The 24,055-nt window shown below is 49.0% G+C and overlaps 7 protein-coding genes across 7 annotated transcripts; 2 read left to right on the top strand and 5 right to left on the bottom strand.

The window, feature by feature from the left end:
• Positions 1 to 349: 349 nt before the first annotated feature.
• On the top strand, positions 350 to 5,609 carry KY384_004947 (uncharacterized protein; the record flags this gene model as incomplete). Its single annotated transcript, XM_044813450.1, has 6 exons — positions 350 to 523; positions 586 to 2,148; positions 2,199 to 2,324; positions 3,230 to 3,797; positions 3,844 to 3,860; positions 4,428 to 5,609. 6 exons carry the CDS (start codon positions 350 to 352, stop codon positions 5,607 to 5,609), a joined length of 3,630 nt encoding a protein of 1,209 aa, XP_044669728.1.
• Positions 5,610 to 7,323: 1,714 nt separating this feature from the next.
• Positions 7,324 to 7,688, bottom strand: KY384_004946 (uncharacterized protein; the record flags this gene model as incomplete). The annotated part of the gene is made up of 2 exons (XM_044813449.1): positions 7,324 to 7,427; positions 7,568 to 7,688. 2 exons carry the CDS (start codon positions 7,686 to 7,688, stop codon positions 7,324 to 7,326), a joined length of 225 nt encoding a protein of 74 aa, XP_044669727.1.
• Positions 7,689 to 11,614: 3,926 nt separating this feature from the next.
• KY384_004945 (uncharacterized protein) lies at positions 11,615 to 14,655 on the bottom strand (the record flags this gene model as incomplete). The annotated part of the gene is made up of 8 exons (XM_044813448.1): positions 11,615 to 12,572; positions 12,627 to 12,757; positions 12,808 to 13,031; positions 13,090 to 13,618; positions 13,669 to 13,676; positions 14,235 to 14,328; positions 14,382 to 14,471; positions 14,530 to 14,655. 8 exons carry the CDS (start codon positions 14,653 to 14,655, stop codon positions 11,615 to 11,617), a joined length of 2,160 nt encoding a protein of 719 aa, XP_044669726.1.
• A 204-nt stretch (positions 14,656 to 14,859) lies between these two features.
• On the top strand, positions 14,860 to 16,353 carry KY384_004944 (uncharacterized protein; the record flags this gene model as incomplete). Its single annotated transcript, XM_044813447.1, has 1 exon — positions 14,860 to 16,353. One exon carries the CDS (start codon positions 14,860 to 14,862, stop codon positions 16,351 to 16,353), a length of 1,494 nt encoding a protein of 497 aa, XP_044669725.1.
• Positions 16,354 to 16,983: 630 nt separating this feature from the next.
• Positions 16,984 to 20,523, bottom strand: KY384_004943 (uncharacterized protein; the record flags this gene model as incomplete). The annotated part of the gene is made up of 2 exons (XM_044813446.1): positions 16,984 to 17,062; positions 17,126 to 20,523. 2 exons carry the CDS (start codon positions 20,521 to 20,523, stop codon positions 16,984 to 16,986), a joined length of 3,477 nt encoding a protein of 1,158 aa, XP_044669724.1.
• Positions 20,524 to 20,881: 358 nt separating this feature from the next.
• On the bottom strand, positions 20,882 to 22,311 carry RNR2 (Ribonucleotide-diphosphate reductase (RNR), small subunit; the record flags this gene model as incomplete). The annotated part of the gene is made up of 4 exons (XM_044813445.1): positions 20,882 to 21,492; positions 21,550 to 21,883; positions 21,959 to 22,222; positions 22,282 to 22,311. 4 exons carry the CDS (start codon positions 22,309 to 22,311, stop codon positions 20,882 to 20,884), a joined length of 1,239 nt encoding a protein of 412 aa, XP_044669723.1.
• A 455-nt stretch (positions 22,312 to 22,766) lies between these two features.
• KY384_004941 (uncharacterized protein) lies at positions 22,767 to 23,906 on the bottom strand (the record flags this gene model as incomplete). The annotated part of the gene is made up of 5 exons (XM_044813444.1): positions 22,767 to 23,005; positions 23,058 to 23,529; positions 23,578 to 23,707; positions 23,763 to 23,837; positions 23,890 to 23,906. 5 exons carry the CDS (start codon positions 23,904 to 23,906, stop codon positions 22,767 to 22,769), a joined length of 933 nt encoding a protein of 310 aa, XP_044669722.1.
• Positions 23,907 to 24,055: the final 149 nt, after the last annotated feature.

Genomic DNA, 24,055 nt, shown 5'->3' with positions numbered 1-24,055 from the left:
GATCTTGACTTTCCGACATGGCGAAGTGGCTGTGCTTGTCGTGCAGATACTGATTGCACGCGAGTGACCAATAGCCAGCGTGAATTGTCCGCCTTTGTGACCGTGCCTGAAACACGAGAAGCATGCACGTCCGAGAACAGCCAGAAGCTAACAATGCGGCCAATCCTGAGGAGAAGAGAGAAGGCTGCTAATTGAAGGAGATAAGCATGCAACGCCCTTATTGCCGACGCGTTCCAGGGCGCGTCGCCCCGAGATCCCCGCTAATTTCTGAATTCTGAATGACAGTTGGAAAACTCCAACTTGATGCGGAGTAATTGACCAGCGCATTGACATTGAGAACAAGGTGAGAATGGGCGATCAAGAAGCGGACTTGAACAAGCTCTTCGTGCGAGCACCAGCGACCTCCCTGGCCCCCGAGGTTCTGGGTGAATTGCAATCAATCCTCCGCCTGCATGCCCTCGACCCCCAAGAGCTATCCTACAAATGGGAGGAATATACGATGAAAATGGGTCCGGACTCCACAGTCTTGCATCTTGAGACTGTGCGGCTCTTCAAAAAGATTTGCATGAGGCGCTGGAGAGAGAGTCAAGGGCGAAATCAGGACGGAGTCTGAACAGGAAAGCTTTCGCGACTCCAAGAGGTGGGGTGGTTGGAGATGATGTGTTCGGGAAGTTGGAGGGTATGACGCCAAACACGCCTTCGCAAAATCGATCAATATCAGGTTCAGTTAAGAGAAAAGCCGCGAATGAGACACCCTCCGTCCCAAAGTTCAGCAAAACGGGAGGGAAGAGGTCGCCGACTGAGGGACGAGCAAACGGAACCCGCCTTCCTCCCAGTGCGCCCTTCGCAGAGCGACAAAATGCTGGCCAGATAACGGAAACCTTGAATGTTCAGCTTCCCGCCTTTGAGCCTCCAGTAGCACCGCCCGCGGAGCCTCGCGTCAAACTGACAGCCAACACCGACCTGAGGAAGTTCTACTATAAGCCTTTGGCCATGCACCTCTCTGAAGCGTCAGAAGTTCTGGATGATCGAATTGATGAGTTCCAATCGCTCGTACAGACTGCTCATGGCCTCGAGGATGCATCATTTGGCAGTGCCGCTTCTCAGTCCACTAATGAGATCATTGCAGTGGGTAGAATTACTTGTGATACTCCAGAGGGGAAGCTCAACGCTGCTTCAATCATGCTAGAGTCATCAAGAAGGAGTGGCGCTGGCTTGCGAGTGCTCTTGCACGTAGACTCAATCTCTCATGAATTCTTCCCCGGGCAAATAGTGGCATTGAGAGGAATTAATGCTTCTGGATCGTATTTCTCAGTCAACGAGGTTTTGGAATTGCCCCTACCACCCCAGGCAGCCACTGCTGTGTCCACATTCGAAGTGAATAATGAGCGCTTAGGAGTGGTCCATGGTAACGAAGACACAGCTGGTCAAGCGCTCAGTATCATGGTAGCCTCCGGACCCTATACTGCTGACGATAACCTTGCTTTTGAGCCTCTCACTGCTTTGTGCGAAAGAGCCGCAGAGACATACGCTGACGTGTTGATTATAATTGGACCCATTCTCGATATCGAGCATCCCTTACTAGCTTCTGGAGATTTCGATATCCCGGCCGACCCAAGCCTCGAGCCTGATCAAATCACTTTTGAAGATATTTTCAGAGTTTTGGTTGGGAATCAGCTGAAACGACTGGCTCAGCAAGTCCCTAGCATGACCATTGTAATGGTGCCTTCAGTGCGAGACGCCGTCAACAAGCATGTCTCATGGCCCCAGGAACCGTTCACCAAGCAGCCTTTAGGACTACCTAAACAGGTTAGGATGGTCACAAACCCCGTCGTAATATCATTGAATGAAATTGTTGTTGGTATCTCAGCTTCGGACGTCCTGTCTGATCTTCGCAACGAGGAAGTGATTGTTGGAAAACCTAAGGACTCATCCCTCTTGTCAAGGCTGCCAAAACATCTCATACGGCAAAGACATTTTTATCCAATTTTTCCGCCTTCCGATAGGTCAATGCTACCCAAGGCGGAGACACAGGAGAGCCTCGCTACCGGAATGCCGTTAGACACAAGTTACCTCAAGCTTGGGGAATGGTTAAGCGTGATGCCCGATCTCTTGATTACTCCAAGCTCGCTCCCTCCTTTTGGAAAGGTAAGCAATCGGTCCTTTTGTTGAACAATCTGATGTTGATGATGACCTAGGTGGTAGAGGGTGTGGTTGTGATAAATCCAGGGACTGTATCCAAGCGAAGAGGCCCTGGGACCTACACGCAACTAACGGTTCACCCAAGGAAGCTCACACGCGAAGAGCTCGATAGTTCTGACGTAGTAGGTCATCGTTTATTCGTCAGAACAAGAGTAGATGTTGTCAGAATATGAAAGCTTCTCGAATAATCCGCTCTTGACTGAATCGGATCTGCCGCTACAACAGCCCACATTCCGCTTCGTCCTACAAAGCCTACCTGGCAAAGATTTCCTAAAAAGTGGAACAGCGTTACCTAGGCAACTTCGAACCCATTCCAACACCCATCTTTTCGGCCTTGGGTTTCTGACCTCCCTTCGGTCCACCGTCTACAAGCGCTTCGAGGCCGAGGTCCTTCCATGTTGCCTCCTTTTTGGCTTGCGTTGCACGAGTAATACCGAACGCGGCGTGCTGATCTGGAACTACATCGTCTTCATCCTCTGGATTAAGTGGTTGATGTTGGGGTGGAACATAGATTGGCTCTTGGGGCAGGTGAGGAGGCCGATTGAATTCCTGAAACGAAGAATGATGCGTCAGATTTACCGAGTTTCGATGATCAACATTGCCTGAAAATTCAAGATGCTAGTGCATTCCCTGACTGGGTCTGCGAGGTGAAAGAAGCGGTAGCTTACTTCGAAAAGGTCGGCATGGTGGGGCTTGAGGAAATGAACGTAGTTGTACGATGAATCCCTAGCCTAGATTAATGTCAATCGATCCGTTGTAAGGGTGAAGCGAAGTCTCGGTCTCCTACCATATTGTAAATGCTGTGATAAGATGTGACCGTTTACGAGGAGTAGGTTAGAGGAAAAGCACGTGGTAAATAGGATCTGTGTTTAGTACCCCAGCTTTCGCTACGGCCGGCGATGACATCAGAAGCGCAAGAAATCATATAGACTTCCTGCGGCTCCGCGGTCGAAGGTCTCCACAGAACATACAAATGGTGAGCGCACTTGATTCTAAGACTTACGTTCCCAAGCTGAACCAGGTGTAGCCTCCCAAACGTCGCGGTGGTGGTGCGACTCAAACTCTCAAAGAGAAAACACCTCGCCAGTCCGCACTCGCAAAAGAAAACGGCATAACAGCCGCCACCGAAGCCGAAATCAAAGAATCCTTCTCCATCTTCAGCACCTCCAAAGGCTCTCTCCCCTCGTCCTCATTTCGCCGTGCCCTTGCCGCTCTCAACATCCCTCCCAAATCTGCTGCCGAGTACGAGGAGCTATTATCGGCTGCCGACCCAGAAGACGAGGGCACAATCACGTACGCGAATTTCGTGGCCATCGCCGCGTTGAAGTTGAATGCACGGGGAGACGATGATGAGAGGGCAGAAGTGAGCGAGGCCTTCGATTTGTTTTTGAAAATGGGCGGAGGTGGGGAAGGCAGAGGGAAAGGGCGAGAGGGCGACGAAAGAATAACAATGGGCATGTTGAAGAACATTGCAGGATTGTTGAAGGAGGACGTTAGTGATGATCTGCTACGGAACATGATGATGGAGGCCAATGGGGGCGGTGGGGTGGGGGAGGGGGTTGATATTGGCGAATTTGAGGGAGTTATGAGACGAGGTAGGTGCGCTTTCTCCTAGCAGAGTCATCTTCAGCTAACCGGGAGTCCGAAAAAGCGGGCGTGTTCCGATGAGCACCCAAACGGCGGCTTGCACTGCCTTGACACCAGTTGACACACGGCAAAGCAGATGACAGGGTGCCTGAATAGTCGCTATGAGCCACAAATTTCCAGAGTACACTCAATGCTATCAAGGTCACTTGCGCAGCTCCGTTTACGACTCTTCGGATCAAAATCATGACAGCCATGTCGGATTCATGGCACATTGACGAAGACAGCGTGCTTTAGCCTACCTGGTTTCACTCGTCCAGCGAAATGACGCCCGAGATCAACACAAGAGCACTTGGAGCTCAAGCGGGCAATACTCTGGACGTTTGCCAATACTGTTGAACGGCTGGTAAGAAACATTCGCTGATATCGAACAGCAACGGACGTAACTTACACTAGCGTTCACGGTCAGATAGCCTTTATGCAACGGCCCGCTGCATTAGCCTACCTACTGCCATTGGCGTGCGATCGTAAGATTGGTATAAAGCTGTATTCTCTCTGTGCCTCTCATTGCAAGAGCGTTGAAGCGGATTGCCCGGTAGCTCGACGCCCTCGAGCTCAGGTCAATATTCTGACGCAACGAGCTCTATCCACGCTCAAACGTCATGAGTCTCCAAGATCCGTCACTTCCCCCATCCTCTAGCACTGTGATGGAGGAAAAAAAGACTGCAGACACTGGCAGTACTGCAGTGGACGACAACGTCGGCTACCCGATATCCCACGTCAAATCACACGAGCCGACGTCCAGCGATACTGTAGACGGCTCGAAAGACCCAGCGAAAACACCCTTTATTGGACCTACTCCCAAGTCAAAGCCAGCTCCAACTCCTTCCCTTACACCCGATCAGTACGTCAAGTATGAGTCGCTTCTCTCAATGGCAACTTCATGGACAGAAGTGGCGAAGACTTCTGCTTCTCGACCTTCGAAATCTCCTATCAAAGATTCAGAGCGAATGTGGCTTACGAGGGAGTGTCTCCTTCGCTATCTACGCGCTTCGAAATGGGTGATCAACACTGCTGCTAAGCGCTTGCAAGCTACCCTGACATGGAGGAGAGAATGGGGTTTGGAGGAGCACACAGCAGACTATATCTCGGAAGAGAATGAGACGGGCAAACAGGTCATTACAGGATTCGACAATGAAGGTCGTCCATGTCTATACCTGAACCCTCATCGACAGAACACTAAGGATGAGAAGAAGCAAATGCATCATCTTGTCTTCATGCTCGAACGCTGTATCGACCTGATGCCATCTGGTCAAGAATCTCTTGCCCTTTTTGTGAATTACAGCGAGTGTAGGCAAGGTCAGAACGGCAGTTTTTCGCAAGCCAAACAGACAGTTTCGATTCTTCAGAATCACTATCCCGAAAGATTAGGTATCGCTTTGGTCCAGGAATTGCCGTTCTACATTCAAGTGTTCTTTAAGGCACTCAAGTGGTTCATTGATCCAGTGACGTATGCCAAACTACATTTCAACGAAGATTGGACAAAGTATATTCCACCGGAGCAGTTGATACGGGGGTATGGCGGTGTGGTGAACTTTGAGTACGAGCATCAGACATACTGGCCCAGCTTTATCAATCTAGCTAATTCCAGGAGGGAGCGGATGGTGAAGGTGTGGGAAGAGAGAGGCAAGAAGGTAGGAGAGTCAGAGATTCACCTTCGAAGTGGAGAGATCGAGAAAAGCGATCAGGATACGAGCCTAGAGGCTTCAGACGAAAAGAAAGTGGGAAAGGGCATGGGTGAAGCTGACGTTGCTGCTACGTAGCGTCTTTGCTTAGCCAGTTTGAACAAGGCATATCTTCAACTGATGTCAACCATCGTTTCGATGCAGTGATTGTAGGATTTTAGAGCTTCAACTGACATAGAATAGACCAAATAATATGAACAGCATGTCAGGAGCAACTCAAAGCCTTCTTCACAGGTGTGCAGCGGGCACGGATCATGACTCGAAACGAGTAATTTGAAGCGCTTGAGCAAGACATAATAAGGAATTTGCACTGGTCGTCTTCCCCAAGTGCCCACTTCAGCTTGATTGGTTTATAGAGCTTACAGGGTTGTCCCGAGAAAGATCCAATCACTGGTGATGCCATAACGACGTATCCTCTACGAAAGTAGAGAGTCAGATGCTGAAAAACTTGTTGGTTTACGTTAGCCCTCATGAGAAATGGAAAGACAATCTTTTGAAGCATTTCTGATCCTCACTCGCGATACAGGTATCACTTGTACTAATCAACGTCTTTGCAATTGAATTGGGAGAAGATTCTTCGAAAGCACTACCAGGTATCTAATAGTCTTTTATAGCAAGAAGTAAATATATGGCACAATTATGTTGTGAGAGTAATTTTCAGGGGTGATCATGAGCAATGGTCATTACACAGGCTGCTGAGACCTTTCCTTGCTCCTAGTTGGACCTGCGACAAATCATCAGGACCGCCAGAGACAAAAAAGAAGACTTGCTAAGGTCAAGATACCAGTCGTAGAGAAAGAAGGGTCACAAAGAAGATCTCCTCGAGGTAGTACAGACAGATGCAGACATTCAGTATCTGAGGAAAGACTGCATGGACATCTGTTCAACATTGGCCAGTCTTTCACACATTTGCAAGATAAGAAAAACACTATCAAGTCGTTACCAGACTAAGTGACAGTTGTAAAAATGGACTCATAAGGGCGCAAGCAAGACTAGCGTCGTCTAGACGCTCAAAGATCAATCGCATTTTGCTTTATTTTTCTGGAGAGCCGAGAAAGAGCTTCCTCCGCAAGAATATGCTTGCACTTGTGGATGCTGTGACATCTATGTCGTGAGCACTTCTTGATCGGTCAACAGCCTTATTGCTTCGCGTCTTGTGACTCATAGTATTTTCCATTTGAAGCAACATTTGCGGCAGCGAGAGGCATACGCAATTCGCTCTAGTTTTTTTGGGAATCACAGAGGAGGGTCGCAAGAATTGAGCCATGACCTCGTACACTGATCACGCCATTTCGTCCATTGCTTCCACCGGCCACAAATACAGACCGGTGTCCTTGTCTTGTGCAACTCATCCAAGGGGCGGTGAACTCGGAGACTTTTCTGCTTGGGTAAGGACTCTATCACGATGAACAAGGATTTAGACGACCAGTAGGCCAGTCAAAGCTGCATAGGATGCGGACATGATAGTCTCGGTGCCTCTACTAGCAGAAGCAAGCACACACATGCACGGGGATTTTGGTGCTATGCTTCTTACCGGATAAGTCTGATCGGCTTAATGCGCAGCTTTCACTTGGCGTGCTCTCGGCAAATCCCTCGGATTGCGCCAATAACATTTCCTCGTTCCTGCGCAGACAATTGCGTGAGTGCGATCAGTTTTTCATGATCTGGTTTTGTTTCTAGCCCTCATTATTGGAGCGGACAGATTCTGTGCCACACAGTCCTTAGCCGCAGGCCACAAAAGGCAATTAGCTGTGCAGTTACCGCCATCTGCTCAACCACGCCAGCCTCTCCCTCACTTCTTTTCTCCTACAGCCGCCGCCGCAGCGTCTGTGACTTTCTGCTTTGCATCCTGAATTGCAGAACTAGACAATTCTCCCACATCTTTACCTTCTGTTCCTACAGTGCAACGTCAGCTGGCGCACTTCCTAAACTCCGATGCCGGCCCTCATTGAGTCATTGCTACTCCTGCGCGCTCAAAGTCACATGAGAGCGATGATGGCGCCATGGCTTCCCAAAACCAAAAGCGAATTACGTACCCTCAGCATTACCCTGGTCATAAGGCTGTTCGGCAGTGCCTTGTCCTTTCTCTCCTGAAATTGGTTCCTCGCCTGATTGCAATTTGCTGTCGACCTTAGTAGCAGATTTGAGTGCATCCATGTTCGATTTCAAGTTTTTCAGCAACACTTGCTGGCCTGGAGAGCAAAGCGCTCCAGAAAGCCCGCTTCTCACGGAAGAGATGGGCAGTAATATCTTATTATTGAGCGGCCTGACTTCAGGAAGCGGAGATGATCACAACAATCTAGGTGACAGCTCGGCTTCGGCTATGATTGGGTTCTTGCGAAATGTTGACCCACGGCTCCTGACTGTTGCTGTCTCCGCTGGCGACGACAAAATCTTGCGAGATTCCTTAGGTCTCGAGTTCTTTAGCTGCCGTGAGTAACCAGGTAGATCAACTTATGGAAATGTCCAACGAAATATCAGCCTGACTGCAGGTTGTTGCGCTGTTCATGCAAAGTAGAAGGATGTGCAGCTCGATTCTTTCTTCGCCTTGATAGCCAATCTGGGTCGAATTGACGTGGGTGACGTTGTTTCGTGACCGCTGCGACCACAGGGCTAGCGGGAGCGCTAAATTAGCTCCTTGGCTCGCAAGAGGACCCAAATGCGTATAGCTCCCACCTCGCTCACAATCTCCCAACATAAGGCATAAGGGCAGTTAAGGAGCACTAAGGAGTAAGGACCCGTCAACTGAACGCCTACGCTCGCGAGGTTGGTGAGTCTGAGGTTAGCCACCCTAAGCCAGGCCGAGTGCTTGACCCAGACTCCATATACGCGCGTAAGCGTGGTCCTTGCAACCTTGTCCTGGCAGGATGGCCAGGTTCCTTCTCGGCCAACGATGCGATTGGTGTCGTTCCATTCTTCTAAGCCAGATCTTATACAGCTACCGAAGACCGCATATATGAGAGCAGTGAACCACCATGAAAATGCCAGACGGACTCCATTGACACCCTCATTATCCTCACCCACAACGCCTAAAGCTAGATCCTTTTGCGATCTTTGGCTCTTCTCGGACGAGCTCATGTCATCTGAATTGAAAGACTACATCGATTACATCAACCAAGAGCTACAGGAGACCTCGTCTCAGCTCTCAGCGAGCGACAATGAGAGTGCTGGTGGTCGGTGCAGCAGGTCTATTGATCCTACAAGTCTGTGCGAAGACAGGTTTGACCATTCATATAGGCAGAGTAGGGTCAGCAGCTCTAGCAGCATGCCTTGCCCAGCGCCACGTCGTTACAGCCTTCGTTCGCAGCCCCGCAAAGCTTCCACTTGAACTACGACATCATCCTCGCCTACGTATCATCAAAGGAGATGCCACCTCTCACTCTTCTCTGATCGAGGCCATACATGACCAGGACGCCATTGTTCAGGCCGCTATATTCAGCCTTACACCTCCATTCGCGAGGACGGACGGAGAGCGTGTCATCCGCTGTCTGGTGAGAGCCATTCAAGAGGTCCAGGCTACGAGACGATACAGCTACCCGCCAATCCGGTTGTGGGTCATAAGTGGACATGTCTTATTTGATCTGCCCAGTGGGAAGTCAAGGATTGAGAGCGACGTTATACCCATACATCCTCAGCACTATCGAAACTACGCCTTCCTTCAACAAGACGCAAGCGATGTAGACTGGAGTATGTTATGCCCAGGGAAGTTGGACCGTGGAGATGTCCGAGTCTTGCTTTACATGTGCCGGTAGCTGGTCTTATCTGCACATGTCCTATTCTCGTCCACTGGACGACGTTTTATCCAGCAACCAATTCAGCTGCCCTCTAGTTGTCTGACGATAAAGAGCAGTCGCAAGGCTTTAGGGTGATAGTCTGATATGCCATAGCGCTGCAAAACATCACTCTGCCGAGTAAGGTTGGCAGAGAGATCTACGGAGGAGATGAACAACCCGCTCTCGGAGAGATTTGAGCATAAAGGTTGAGGCATGTGAGCTGAAACCTCGAAATCTTAGCCTCTGAATGCGACGTGGATATCTTCCCATCCAGAGCAGCCTCTGGATGTTGGAATGCCTAGTGATGTGCGGAATTAATCATAGACAGACTTTCATCTCGAAGCCGTAATTTTCATGCTCTCCCTCTCCCTGTACCCTGTACTCGGCGGACCGACAGATCAGGCAGTCACATTTAGGACACACGATTGGCTTTTCTTGACAGTCTCATCATACGCCCGGCGCCATTTGTGCCTTAGTCCTAGCGCTGCAACCGCTCAGCCTTGATCTGCACGCTACAGAATTCCCCACAACCCCTGGTCTCGTCCCTGGTCTCGCAAGTGTGATTTCTTGCGAGAGCCTATGAGGTATAAGCTTAGCCTTGATGACTATAGAGTCGCGAGAGATTACGATGAGTCATTATATCTAATAGACTGGATCCGAGATGAACCGATACCCTGCGAAAAAGGCTCAGAAGCCGGCGGCGGTTCATCATTCAATCGCAAGCAATCCCCTGAGTGGCAATTCATGCCCCTATGCCTCGTATGACGCCCTCAATCAAGCGAATGAAATTACCTTCAGCTGAAGGTGCTATTCCTAGGCTGTGACCTTGATGTGCCTTTGTGCCTCTCCATCAACAATTAGGACTGGACTACGTTCTGTGCTATTGTATGCGATCCAGCCGTTCTACTTTTGTCCTATCAGGTTAAAATGGGTTTCTCAGCTAATCCTTTGGCACTCAGTACTACCAACGTCGTTGAACATTCTGAATATGGCAGTAGGTGCGCTTTTGGTAGATCTAGAAGGTGCTATTGACGACAATCTTCACCAAGCCTCGAACACGAAAAGCTCTCCTTACTGCAGACTACATTTGCACAGTTCTATTCCGTACCATCGAAGCATTATCAGTCCTCGAGCCTTTTTAATTGCTACCTGCCTGCTTGTAGCGCTCACTAGCGCCTTCCTCATTGAGGTTCTAGATGAGCTTCTCGGTCTTTGACCGAATTAATCAGTCTTTTCAGGACGTCACAGCGTACCTATCCACAGCGATAATTTGCGCTTGAGCACCCACTTACGCCCAGAAGCTATTAAAGTGACAATCTGACCATTTTCCCCTCACCATTACGCATTTGGACGGTGCCAACTCAGTCTGCATACGTGTTACAATGCCAATTTCTCATCATAATGTTCTAACATCATCTACGTGCTTTCTGAAGTGCAGTACTGTCGTATCCATTTTGTATCAAAGCCTCTTATAGTCTCTTAAAATGAAGCAAGCTTTACCAACATCTTACCCTACAAAACACAGCTCCCTTGGCAAAGAACTCATTCCGTTTACTCTATGCCCTTGTTTTTTGTGAGGAAACCCAAATCAGCGGTATGTCACCTTCAGACTCCCCTTGAAAGGACTGCCTCCTCCCAAAGAGGCTACAAATCGCTTGAACAGACAGTAAAGACGAATATTGACTCCTTATTGCGGCTGTGGTACTCATGATTCTATTCCCACTCTTATTGAAAATTTGAGGAAATATTCGTACTTCGAAACAAATTTATCTCTGCTCGAGCCATGACACGTACTTCTCCTTACCCGAGACAGAGCGTTGAGGCAAAACCATATCGTCACGTTGGGCGCCGCCCTCTCGTTACCTACCCCACAAATACCCTCATTGATGCCTGCAAGTTTTTCCTTCTACAGCATGGAGGGGAAACGCAAACCAACTTCTTTGGTCCCTCATGAGTGCGGATGCTGCGCCGCTGACCAAGGGGCCCTCGCAAGGCTAGCTATCTTGAGCTATCGTTTTGGTGAGGGAACTCGGAAGGATGTAGAGTAGATACGCGTGATACTAGAAGACACAGCTAGCAAGCAGACCGAGCGTTGGGTCATACCATTTTGTGAGAAGCGACTGGATCCGGGGGCTTCTGAGGAGAGGGACGCAAAAAGGACATCCGCAATTGGAGAGAAAGGTCGAAAGATCGCTGGCAATACTGCTACCAATGTCGAAGATTCGCAAAATATAGACAGTCAAAAAGGGATGATTATAAAGCAGAAGCTAATTGACTTTGCATTCATAATCATTTTTGCGTCTATCATAATCATGCAGACTTATTTCCCTCCACTGCAGCGCTATTCGCAGCAGTCCCATCTCCCTCTTCTGGCTGTTTTGCCTCAGGGTTCAACGGGTTGTCTTTGTCATATCCTACCTGCTTCACAATCCCCAGCCCTTTTGTCCTCCCCTCGCGGAATAGTATTCGTTCACCTACTACCAAGAACTCTGGTCTTTGAACAAACCTGAATGCAACAGTCGCCCTGTCACCAGTTCTGATATATGCACGATCAATATCGATGATAGCACAAGTCTGGCTGATAGGTCCAACATGCAGCATGGCCTGATACTTTGTCTTGATAGTCGTGGCGTGGCTTAAGATGAGTACCTCGGCGACGAATTCACGGTACACCCTAGGCGGCAGCTCTGTTTTAGGCAGTACGACCATGCCCTTGCGAACTTCCTTGCGACGTACTTTTTTTAAAGCGAAGGAAGCAGACTGCCCGGCTTGGCAGACGGGGACTGGGATACGTTTACGCTCGATCGATCGGATGGAAGTGGTTGTGAATTGGCCTACTGAATCAGGGCCGATTAGTACTGAATCACCAGTGTGAATGACGCCGCTCTTCACGACACCAGATACGACAGTGCCCACGAAGGGTACAGAGAACGTGTCATTGACGTGAAATTCGAAAGGGGCTTCGGCGTCGTAATGGCCGTGGTGCGGTAAGATGTTAAGGAATGTGCGGACGAGGTCTAGAGATTGTCCCGTAACGTTCGAGACTTGGAAGATGGGGCAGATTCGCTGCGAAATGAATTGTGTCGCTGTCTCAATCGTCTGGCGCCGATCTTTGATGAAGATGGGTATTTTACGGGCGCCAGGCGATTTGAGGATGCGGGTAATTTGAGTTATTGTCTCCTGCAGAATCTGTGGTGGGCAGATGTCTATCTTGGTGATGATCACCATAACGGGCACGTTCAGGGCAAGTGCGATGCCCAAGTGCTCTCTGCCAGTATGATCAATCGGAGAAGACCGAATTAAAATGGAATAGGGGGCCTACTTGCTCATACCAATCAAACCGTTGTTCGCAGCCACCATCAGTAGACAGTAGTTCGGACTGCTGCTCAACAATCCAAAGACAGTCGTGCGAAGGTATCGCTCATGGCCCGCTAAGTCTGTGAAGCTGATTACCTTTGCCTGTGGCTGTGAGTCCAGAACGTCAAAGGTGGAAAGGTGCTCACAGATTGCTTGCCAATTTCCTCCCAAGAAAGCTTCCTTCCTGGTACCTTTGAAGTAACGATTTCACCTTGAGTATCAAAGCCCATGATCTCCATTCCAACAGAACTGGTTCGCCCACTCTCGACTTCGTGTTTATGTCGAAATAGATTGACACGCATTTTACCTCGACCGTCATCGAGGCTCCCTTTGACTAATACACCAAGTAGTGTACTTTTCCCAGCATCGACTTGAAGCAAAGTTAGCTTGGAGGCACCGACGGTGATATACTTTCTAGATTGGCATACCATTCCCCGCCACAGCTATTCTCGTCTCAATCACATCTTCCGGAGTTTCTGGCTCATGCCGTATCAGAAGCTTTCCTGTACAGCTTTTATCTTTTTCATCGTTCATATGTACATCTAACGGCCCTCCGATATTCCGAGTCATCAGCATTTGGCAATCAGCCTTGAGCGTCTTCGCTGCCCGCCGTATTCTGTCCAACGCGATGTCCCATTGCTCTTTCTTGAAAGACATCGTTTCTCCATTGTCTTCCTGTCCAAGGTCGAAGAGAGTCTCTCCGTTGCCCTCGAGCATTCGACCTTGCAAAACATCGCTGAGTTTTTTAAGGCTTTCGCCACCCGCATCCCCTGCATCGAGGAGTAACTCTTTTAGCCGGACATGGTTCGAAGCTTCAGAGAGATTTAAAGAATCGAGAATGTCGAGCTCGGCATGGTCCTCGTACTGGGTAACCTGGCTTGCCGCTTTGCTCTTGCCGTTTATTGGAAGGCTCGCTCGTTGCTGCTTCTCTACATACTCCGCGAACTCACTTAATGCCTAGTCTTGGAAGTGAGCATTTGGATTGTCCGAGGGTATGTTTGCTTTACATTCTCGCCTTTTCTGCGCTCGTGAATTGTCTGGGTTTGCCGCCGCGCAGTCATGGTCGTTTCCGTCGCCAAGGGACGCAATTGGTATGTCTACGCTCAACGCAATGTCTTCGAACCATTGAAGAATGTCTATGATAGGGGAAACAAGCTAAGCTAAAGTGAATAGAAGGGTAGGAGCTCAGATATTCTCTGCATTGCTTCACTTATTCATGCTCCTATGACTACTAAGTACTATACTTATCGATAGATGACGCATGTTTCGAGTCATGAGCGCGCTAGTGCCATATGTGCACGTATTATGCCCTTCGTAGCCAGTCAAACGATCTTTCAATCCAGGTTTTGACTCATGTCTCTCTACTGTCTAGGACTCCGCCACATGGCTCAACATATGCGGTAACCTGGCGTCTGTCCACGTTGCGTAGCCACACGTATCATCATCGATATCTTAATGATATATCGAAGCAAAGATGAGCCTATGGTTCCCTATGGTTCGAATTCGACTAGCTACTCGATTGAGGTGCGATGAGCACCACAGAGTCGCCTAAAAGTCGTCAGAACCGACATACCCCGTTTAGGAATCTTAGAAAGAATCAGGTAGGGTAGCAAAGTCTTCATAGACTCACCTCTTACGAACAGCATCTCGGATTGCTTTTTGATTGTCTGAAATAGATGTTAAGACGGAGTTCCAAGAATAATCTGCGAGTGCTGTAAACCTTGACTTCTTCCTGCTCATCGTCATCATCAGCAACGTATATCGTTTCTTCAACGTCACCAAGGACTAAATTGCAGTGACTGTCGTATGCCTGAACCTCGTGAGCAGATTCAAGTTCAATGATCATGGTGATTAGGTGAAAAACATACGTGTAGACGTCCCTTCAATTCCCGGTCTCCTCGTAATTTGACGAACACGAATTCGTCAAGAGACAGGCGCACTAGATCCAGTGGTTCAGCAACTGCCGCGGCGCCTCCATTGGCGACATCGGCCATTCTACACCAGCTCTCGAAAGGAATAAGGGTGATTGTGCGTGATGTTAGAATGAAAATCGCAGAATGACCGCGTTTTGGCGGAGTCTGGCGCGGCAATTTTACCCGCGGTTTGACAGCATCTTGACTCACAACACTCTCCATTTTACCATCTCAAGCTTTCTCGGTAGAGCCTGCGAGGTATTGCACACTTTACGAACATTGCTCATGGCGCTGGTTGCATCCGGAGGAGATGCAGGCGGTGCGAACGTTAAGGATACTACAGAGAAAGACAATCCGGAAGCCAGTGAAAAGAAAGCGAAGCGTTTATCAACTGGAGCGAAAGGCGCACGGAAAGAAAAGCCTGTAGGAACGGGGGCGCAGCAAGATGCTCAAAAGGCTGCAGGTGCTACAAAGGATGCAGAAGTGTCTTGGAAAGAACGGAAAGCACAGGCGAAAGCAGAGAAGTTAGAAAAGCGTGCAAAGGAAAAACAAGGCCGCCAGGGTCAGTCTGTGACTGATCTACGGCCAAAATCCGGGTCACAGGCGTCTATTCAGAACAATCGCAGAAATGTTGATTCCGCTGCTCACCCAGAGAAATCAAATCATCGCCGGAGAAGCTCAGCTGGAGCCCATGCTCAAAAAGCGCTTTCGCTAAGGCCAGCGGCTTCTGATGCCGTCTCAAAAGCCCAAGGTGATAAGAAAGAGGACAAGAGAGTTGCATTTCTGGAGCATCTTTATGGCCACCCAAGACGTCATACCATTGCAGGAGCCGCAAAGGACATACACCCTTCGGTTCTAGCTCTTGGCTTGCAGATCAGTCATTACGAGATATGCGGCAGCAATGCCCGGTGTGTCGCTACCTTGCTGGTCCTGAAAGACGTTATTATGGCGTACACTACGCCTATTGGTACCTCCTTGCCCCGGCATCTCACGACTCATCTCGCCTCTCAAATTGACTACTTAGTGTCCTGCAGACCGTTATCAGTCTCTCAAGGCAACGCTATCCGCTGGCTAAAAGTCATTATATCCGCCGTAGATGTCAGTGCTCCAGAAGAAGAAGCGAAAAGCAAACTCTGCGCAGCCATCGATAACTTCGTCCGTGAAAGAATCATAGTCGCTGACGAAGTCATTGCTGCTACCGCATCTGAACGAATACAATCCGGTGATGTAATCATGACTTACGGCAAAAGTAGCATAGTCGAGAAGACGCTTGTTGAAGCTCACTTTCAGGGCAAAAAGTTGAAAGTAATCGTAGTTGATTCCCGCCCTTTGTTGGAGGGCAGGAACCTCTCTAGATGTCTTATTGGGCTAGGAATTGAGGTGCAATACTCCTTGTTGACAGGACTCAGTCATGTCGTCTCGGATGTCACTAAAATCTTTCTTGGTGCTCACGCCATGATGCCTAACGGTCGATTGTATTCACGAGCAGGGACTGCTATGGTGGCCATGGCTGGAAAAGACGCTGGCAAACCAGTCATAGTGTGTTGCGAAACCGTCAAGCTGACGGAGAGAGTCGCCCTCGATAGTCTCGTATACAATGAGATTGCGCCTGAAGATGAGTTGGTGATGCGCCAAGCCGCAGACGATGAAGCCCCTTCATTAGAGAACTGGAGGGATGTGCCAAATTTGCAGCTTTTGAACCTTATGTACGATCTCACTCCGGCAGAGTTCATCGACATGGTGATCACAGAATATGGGAGCACCCCCCTAGCTCGATGATGGCCATTCAAAGATTAAACCAAGGAAGCTGAAGCCAGACGACTAAATTAAGCCGAAATCTCTAGTCTTTCCGAGCGCTCAAAATGTCTCGAAAACAGGCACACTGGGACACGTTACATAGAGTCCTTCCCTAAGCGGAAGGTGTGCTCTTACGGGCACTGACGAAGGGAGGACCTCTGGGCATCGACCTATCCAGCAGCTCCTCGGCGTATCATTCTTCGTCTGAAAGACTTTGAACTGCCATCAAGGCCGCCCTGTGCTTGACAGCAATGCGCCAGCTGTGCTCAAAATGATGCATATTGAAACATGCAGCTCTTCAAAGTCGATCTCCATGCTGAAACGGAATCGACACGCTTCTGATCTCTTGCGAATCATACTGCATGAGATTGCCTACCAATAGTTACTGTAGACGCAGTTGCATTGTGCAGCTGATGCGCGAGCGACTTAGCAGCAGATGAATATCAAATGTTATATCAGTTATAGCGACACTTAAGCCTCACATCTATACGACAGTCCTGTTTCTACTCCTTTCTACCGAATAGCGCTATTCCATGCATTCCCGTTTGGGCCAATTGCAATGCAATACTCTACAAGCACTCCCAACAATGCAACCACAAACCTAGCCATCGCTCAGCTCAACAACTCCTTAATGTCCTCAATCCTCTGCGTCTTCTTTTCTTCCTCACTCATCATACCTAGGCTACTCGCTCTGCGTGACACATCGTCAGCAAATCCACAACAGAAACATAATGGCAGACAGGGCAAGACTCACATAAACTTCTTCCTCTCCTGTACCTTCAACATCCTCTGCTCAATACTGCCCCCCACAATAAACCTCGTCACCTTCACCTCCTCCTCTTGCCCCATTCTATGCACCCGATCAATCGCCTGCGCCTCGACCGCAAAACTCCACCACGGATCCATCATATACACCCTCTTTGCCGCGGTCAAGTTCAGCCCCACGCCTCCTGCCCTCAAAGACAGCAGTAAGACCATGCCGTTGCCACCCTTCATCGGCATGGCCTCCGAGAAGTTGACCAACACCTGGGCACGGGCCTTTTGAGTCATCGCGCCATCGAACCTTAGCCAAGGGATCTTTGCTGTGGAGAGGGCTGGTGCAATCAGGTCGAGGAAGGAGGTGAACTGGGAGAAGACAACAGTTTTGGTGCCAGGAGACTCGATGCGGAGGCTTTTGAGATGGGAGACTAGGGCGGCGATCTTAGCAGAGGAGTTGTTGCCGATGCGGCGGAGTGAAATGTGATTTTCTCCTTGCGGCCGGTCGAAGCTGGGCTCGTCGTCTTCATGGTATACGACTTCGAAGATGTCACGTTGATTGATAGGCTCACGGCAATTGAAGCAAAGTGGGAGGGTATCTTTGTCTTTCTGGTGCTCGATGTAGTCCAGGAGACACTTTTTGCAGGCACTATGCCAGCAGCCTGTTACGGCTGGCTCGATCATGGGTTCTTCAGAGCAGATAGGACATTCTTTGTCTTCTTGAGATTTGATATCTTGGAGAACGTTAGCTCCATACTTGTTGGCAATGTCTTGCTCGCTGCCGCCAGATTCACTGGTAAATCTTTCAATAAGCTCTTGTAGATCCATGTCATCGGCCAGACCATTTGCAACATCTGCTGCAGCGGCAGCTTCGTCCTCTTCGGCTACGATCGCCTTGTTGCGCGTCAGCACTGGGTGGCAGCATGACTGTCTGAGACGCAGGATCTGAGCGAAGATAGTTGTATATGATTTTAGCAAGGTACCTGCTTCCATGGTAGCGTTGAATGCTCGCTTAGCACGCGTATAAATATAATCGTAGACTTCTCTCTCCTGTTTAGAAAGCTCAATTTCCTGGATGTCAATGATTCGAGGCGGCAATGGTACAAGAGCTTCCCCGTCCGGGGTTCGCATGTCTTTTGTCCGTCGCATTACTAGCGGCTCAAGTACCGTTTGGACAACATCAAGGGCACGTATGAACTCTTTGGATTCAAATGGTACGGTAATGAACGTCTTCCAGAACGAGAAATTGGCCCACGGCTCAACACGGAGAAAATGAACAAGGCTGAAAAGGTCCTCCAAACGATTCACAATAGGTGTGCCCGTAAGCACCCAACGATGCTGGGCCTTCAACTCGTAGCAAGCTTTAGCAGTCTTCGATTGCCTATTTTTTATCAAATGGGCTTCGTCAAGTATTATGCGGAAGAGGTCCAGAGAGAAAAGCCCACCGTGAGAGCCGCGATCGCCCCCTCTAGACGCAACTTGGTTGAATTCCGATAGAATGATACCATAGCTTGTGATGATCAAATTTGGGGCAGATGCGGCGTTAGCTTCGCAGCATAGGTTTTGCAAATTAGCGACTTTATCTGATCCATAGTACACCAGTGTCTTCAAGCTCCCAGTCACGGAGGCTTTTGCGGCCTCGCTTTCCCACTGGGCCAGTAAGGACATAGGGGCAACCACCAATGTGGTGCACGGCGCAAGGACTGTAGAGGACGATACCTTTGGAAGCCTTGGCAAATCGTCAATTGAAGATAGGCCTGCATCGGATGCCTGAATTGCTCTATCAGAACGATTGGTATGCATCAGGCTCAACATCTCAATCGTCTTTCCAAGGCCCATTTCGTCGGCCAGAATGCCACCAAGGCAGTGCTGTTCCTGAATGGGAAATTCGAGAGACATTTCACCTGAATATGGATTGACATAGAAATGATCTTGGTTCGATACAATTGGTAATTCATATCCCTCCATATCCTTCGAGGGCCAGGTATAATCTTCCCACAGAGGATGCATGGAAACCTCCTTCTCTGATCTCTCGTCTCGCTCCTTACTTATCATCCAGTGTAACGCTTGCTTTTGATACTTTCTGAGATCCATTACAAAAGTTTCTGCTGGTTCTTTGACAGGAGTATCAAAATCAAATGATTGAGCTTTCTTGTACAGACTGTCGAGCTGGTCCTGCTCCAATTCTTTACCTTCTTCTTGTTCCTCATCTGGCGGCGTCGAAGTACCATCTTGAGTTCCTGAAATCTTTTTACTGTCTTTGTCTTTGTCGTTTTGTTCAGCAATCTCAGCAGCTTGAAGGATCCCCTCCCTCTTGTGTTTTGCCGTGGTATCGTTGGCGGTTGTTGGGTGTAGATTAATTTCGTTAAATAGTTTGACCAGTGCAACTTGCCTCAATCGGAGACTTTGCTCTTCGGATGTCTCGTTCTCTTCAAAAATTCCAGTGGTACGATTCGCGTCCTGAGGTTTAATAAAGGCGCTTGATTCAAAAGCTGACTTCAGCAGCGAACATCGCAACTGCAGTTCCAAAGTATCATTGACCCGAATTTGGTCAGGCGCAAAGAAGCAAGTACCATCGAAACGACATATTTTCTGGTCCATCAACGTAGATACCCAATATGCTGTTTCTCTAGGCAACCTCCCTACTTCATCGCCTCTAGCATTGGTAAATCGCACTACGATGTCAGCCCTCTGTCTGGCAGCGCTGACCTTCGATAGTTGTATAGCCTTACCACCGCGGCCAATCTTGACCGCTGTCTTGATCTTTGATCGCTCAATATTTACGCTTTCCCCAAGCTTCACAAGTCCAGTCCCACTTCGTGTAGCCCAAGCTCCAACGCCGAACGCACCCACATATCTATACTCTGGCATTGCTTGTAGAGTCTCCTGTTTTCTCAATGTTCTTGATCTTTCAATGTCCCTAGCCACAGGCTTTGGAACACTGCTCTTCGGGCAGCGCTTGAAAGCGTCTGGAATCGTGCTCGAAGCATGTCGCTGTGGCGATATAGCGGCGGATGCCCAAGAACCATCTAGATACATGTTGATAGCGCGCTCCATGTTGTCGCCAGACACTTCGCGTAATCTCTGGAGCGTGCTTGCCTCGATTGGCGTACCAACAAAAGTCTCGAATGTTTCCTTGTCAAAGCCAGATGGGCCTTCGTACCGAATGTCGACACCATTTTCAGGCGCGCTAATACTCGCACGATTGGATTTCAGCTGTTGTTCTTCCGTATGAGACCTTGAAAGGCTCGCGTCTGATGACCTGACTGAACCGTTGGTTGGTGGCGGTAGATCATCAATGAAATCGGACTTCTCAGCTGTAGGGGAGTCGTCTACAAAAAATCGTCGCTTTTTTTTCGGCGGTTCTTGCGGTCCTTGGACTTCAACCGAGTTCATCTTCTGCAAACGATGGTGAATGCGTTTATTGACGAGTGCAGTGTTACGAATCTTCACTCAATTTACGCAGTCCACGATGCACGTGATCGCGCGCTTCACTAAAATTTTAGCGTGGCTACGCAAGAAGCAGCCTTCCGTTACTTCATGTGCACATATGGCTGGCAATATGGTCTAATGTTCTCTCGAGACTGACTTGCATTATTCTACACGTTGCTATCCAGTCTTCCATTTATACTGTCTTATTTAGCAGATCCTTCAATCCAAAGTTGAACGACCCAAACGACATCACTGACATCAGAAAGCCTCCCAAGACGCAAGTCACAATCCTATGTACTGGCGTGTCACTATGTGTATACGATCAAAAGTCCTCATCGAAGTTCAAGTTGCTGCCATTCGTTGTCTTCGGCGCCTCTGTATTCTCCTCTTTCTTGTTCGTGCTAGCCATCACACCAGCTTTTTGATAATCGCCGACTCGCTTCTCAAAGAAATTCGTCTTGCCAGCAAGTGAGATTGACTCCATGAAGTCGAATGGATTAGAGACCTTGTAGTATTTCTGATTGCCAAGCGCAACGAGCAGTCGATCCGCTACAAACTCGATGTATTGCTTCATAAGTGTTGCGTTCATGCCAAGCAGGCCGCATGGCAAAGCTTCGGTCAAGAATTCTTGCTCAATCTCGACAGCTTCCACAATCACATCCTGTACCTGTTTTGGGCTAGGTCTATTTCTAAGATGGGAAAAAAGTAGACAGGCAAAATCGGTATGCATGCCTTCGTCGCGTGAGATGAGCTCATTTGAGAATGTGAGGCCGGGCATGAGACCGCGCTTCTTGAGCCAGAAGACCGCGGCAAATGAGCCGGAGAAGAAGATGCCCTCCACAGCAGCGAAAGCAATCAATCGTTGAGCGAAGGTGGATTTCTTATCTGATATCCACCTCAAGGCCCAGTCAGCCTTCTTGCGGATGCATGGAACTGATGTAACGTGTCAGTTCGAGCGCGTGCAACATGTTCAGTCATTGTCAAACTTACTTGTATCAATGGCATCAAAAAGATGCGTTCGCTGCTTCTGCTCCTTGATGTATGTATCAATAAGTAAAGAGTATGTTTCCGAGTGGATGTTCTCCATCATGATCTGGAAACCGTAGAAGCATCGCGCTTCCGGTATCTGTACCTCGCCGCTGAATCGCTCCACTAAGTTCTCGTTCACAATGCCGTCTGAGGCGGCAAAAAAGGCAAGGACATGCGAAACAAAGTACCGCTCATCATCATTGAGTCTGTTGTTCCAATCATGGAGATCTTTAGACAAGTCGATCTCTTCTGCTGTCCAGAAGGATGCCTCGGCTTTCTTGTACATTTGCCATATCTATCACAAGACAGTAAGTCAGCGTGGATGCGTACGAAATGTAAGACGCGAGGCGCGGTCATGTCGTGGTCTAACCTCATGGTACTTGATGGGGAAAAGGACGAAACGATGAGGATTCTCTTGCAGAAGTGGCTCATCGGCTTCATGTGGCTTGATCGTGGGTGCGACGTTCGGCTTCAAGTCCTCTTTCAGAACCTCGATGGCGGGCTTCTTGAGGTCGACATCTTGAGTAATGGGAGCTTGCGCGTTTAACGGTAGATTCTCCTTGTCGACTTGCTGGAAATCGAGCTTCTTCGCAGGCGAGTCACCCATGTTCAGGGTATCTAGGCTGGCCGCGGCCTTGCGATGTCTTGTCAGTATTGGTCAAGACATACAGTGGGGTGGCAACAGCCTTATACCTGCTTTGAAGGCGTTATTTGTGTTGCCATGATAGTTTGACGGTAGTAATTCAAGAAGAAGCGATGAAGAATGGTATGAGGTGGCACTTTCGATTCTTGTTTGTGAGTGCGGAGTCAGAGAGAAAACGCGTGCTTTGTTTTCCACTAAAAGGCGCGAAGGCGCTAATGCACCTAATGATGCAAGAGCGGGAAGAAACGGTAGGCACTAGAGTTTGAGCGCTATGCACTGCGTGTTCCACCGTAGCTCGATGTTCGCGCCGAAATCGGGCAGCCGTTTTTTGTAAGGTTGAAGTGTTACACTTGATCAATCACAGGTCGATAGGATGTAGACTGAGGCCAATGCAAGGATATTGGAGAGCTTGAAAACAGTACTCTCCACTGTAGAATAGGTCGTTTGATACTCCTAAAGTAAATTTGGAATGCAAAGATTCTACTCCGTACAAGATTCACCCATATCGCTATGCGGCTCAAGAATAATAATTGGTCTACAACTTTTCCGCTGCTTTCGCTGGCAACACTCGGTTCTCCAACCGCCTCACCAGCTTATTAGTCTGCTCAGCTAAGCTCAAAGTGAGTATGGTATGAGGTAGAATGCGCGCCAGATGCGCAAAGAAGCCTTTGTAGATTGCTAGGACTCCTTCGGTCCTGATCGTCTTGAATAAGCAGTCGAACAAGCCACTGTAAAGATTTCCGGTTTGATTGTACATTCTCGACATTACTGTATCTACAACAGAATATCAGTGTATACATTCTAGTAGAAGGACTGCTCAGCTCACCTGGCGGATGCATAACGCAGCAGACCACAAAACCGCTACAAGCACTGCTCGCAAGGTGCAGTCCAGGCCCTTCCTTGATGCCCAGATGCTTCACGAGCCTCCTTTTTGCGAAGAAATATGTTGGCAGTTGCACGCTGCTGCCGAAACCTGTCCGGATCATTGCAGGACCAACGCCTCGATAGAGTCCGACAATGCCCTCGCTGTACCAAATCTTTTTCATACCATCAATTGCATTTTTGTACCCGTGTTGAGTTCCGACGGGTAGGAACGGTGAATATGACTGCAAGCGTGTTTTGATCAGGAAGAACGGCGAGCCAGCTGCTGCGCCGAGGATACCTGATGTAGCGCCAGCAAAGATATTGACACCCAGAGATTGCATGTTGGGATCTTTGAAGATGATCGAGGTGACGCGAGTACGTAGCGGCTCATAGAATCCGAGACGACAGCCATTGAGAATCATTTGATAGATATACTATCTTCTCACTGAGCAACGAACCTTTATGAAGACGTGAATACGTACTGCGCAGCCGATACCTCGAAAAAGCCCTTGCGGTCCCTCATTTTTGAATATCACACTCACGCCATGGAGAACGCCTCGGTAAAGTCTTGGCGCATCTTTCTTAGACTGCAATTCCCCCTGTAATTGAAGCCTTCACCAGATGATACATTAGCCTGAGGCATATGGCGCCAAAGATCCATGCTCACCGAATCTTGACTGTTTCGAAAGGATGTGTGACTGTGACGGCACCGCAAGCTGCTATTCCTCCTGCAATGAATGCTCTGAGGACCTGATAATCAATCCTTGACCTCAAAAAAGCGTTGCATGGCTTACCCAGGAGTAGTAGCCATGATTGCGCACGAGCTTACGTCTGGGAGTAGGCCTGTCAGCAATCCTACCGGAATGCCCCCATGGTGTCGCGCATGGTCGCCCTTGTGAAGATGTGAGCTCAAGTGAAGATGGTCGCAGACCTTAGGCGACGAGTGTGGACCTTGAAGTC

This window comes from Bacidia gigantensis (assembly GCF_019456465.1).
Source record: "Bacidia gigantensis strain McMullin 20006 chromosome Unknown contig_244, whole genome shotgun sequence".
In the NCBI taxonomy this organism is placed as follows: Eukaryota; Fungi; Ascomycota; class Lecanoromycetes; order Lecanorales; family Ramalinaceae; genus Bacidia; species Bacidia gigantensis.
This window is presented reverse-complemented; position numbering and strand designations above follow the sequence as displayed.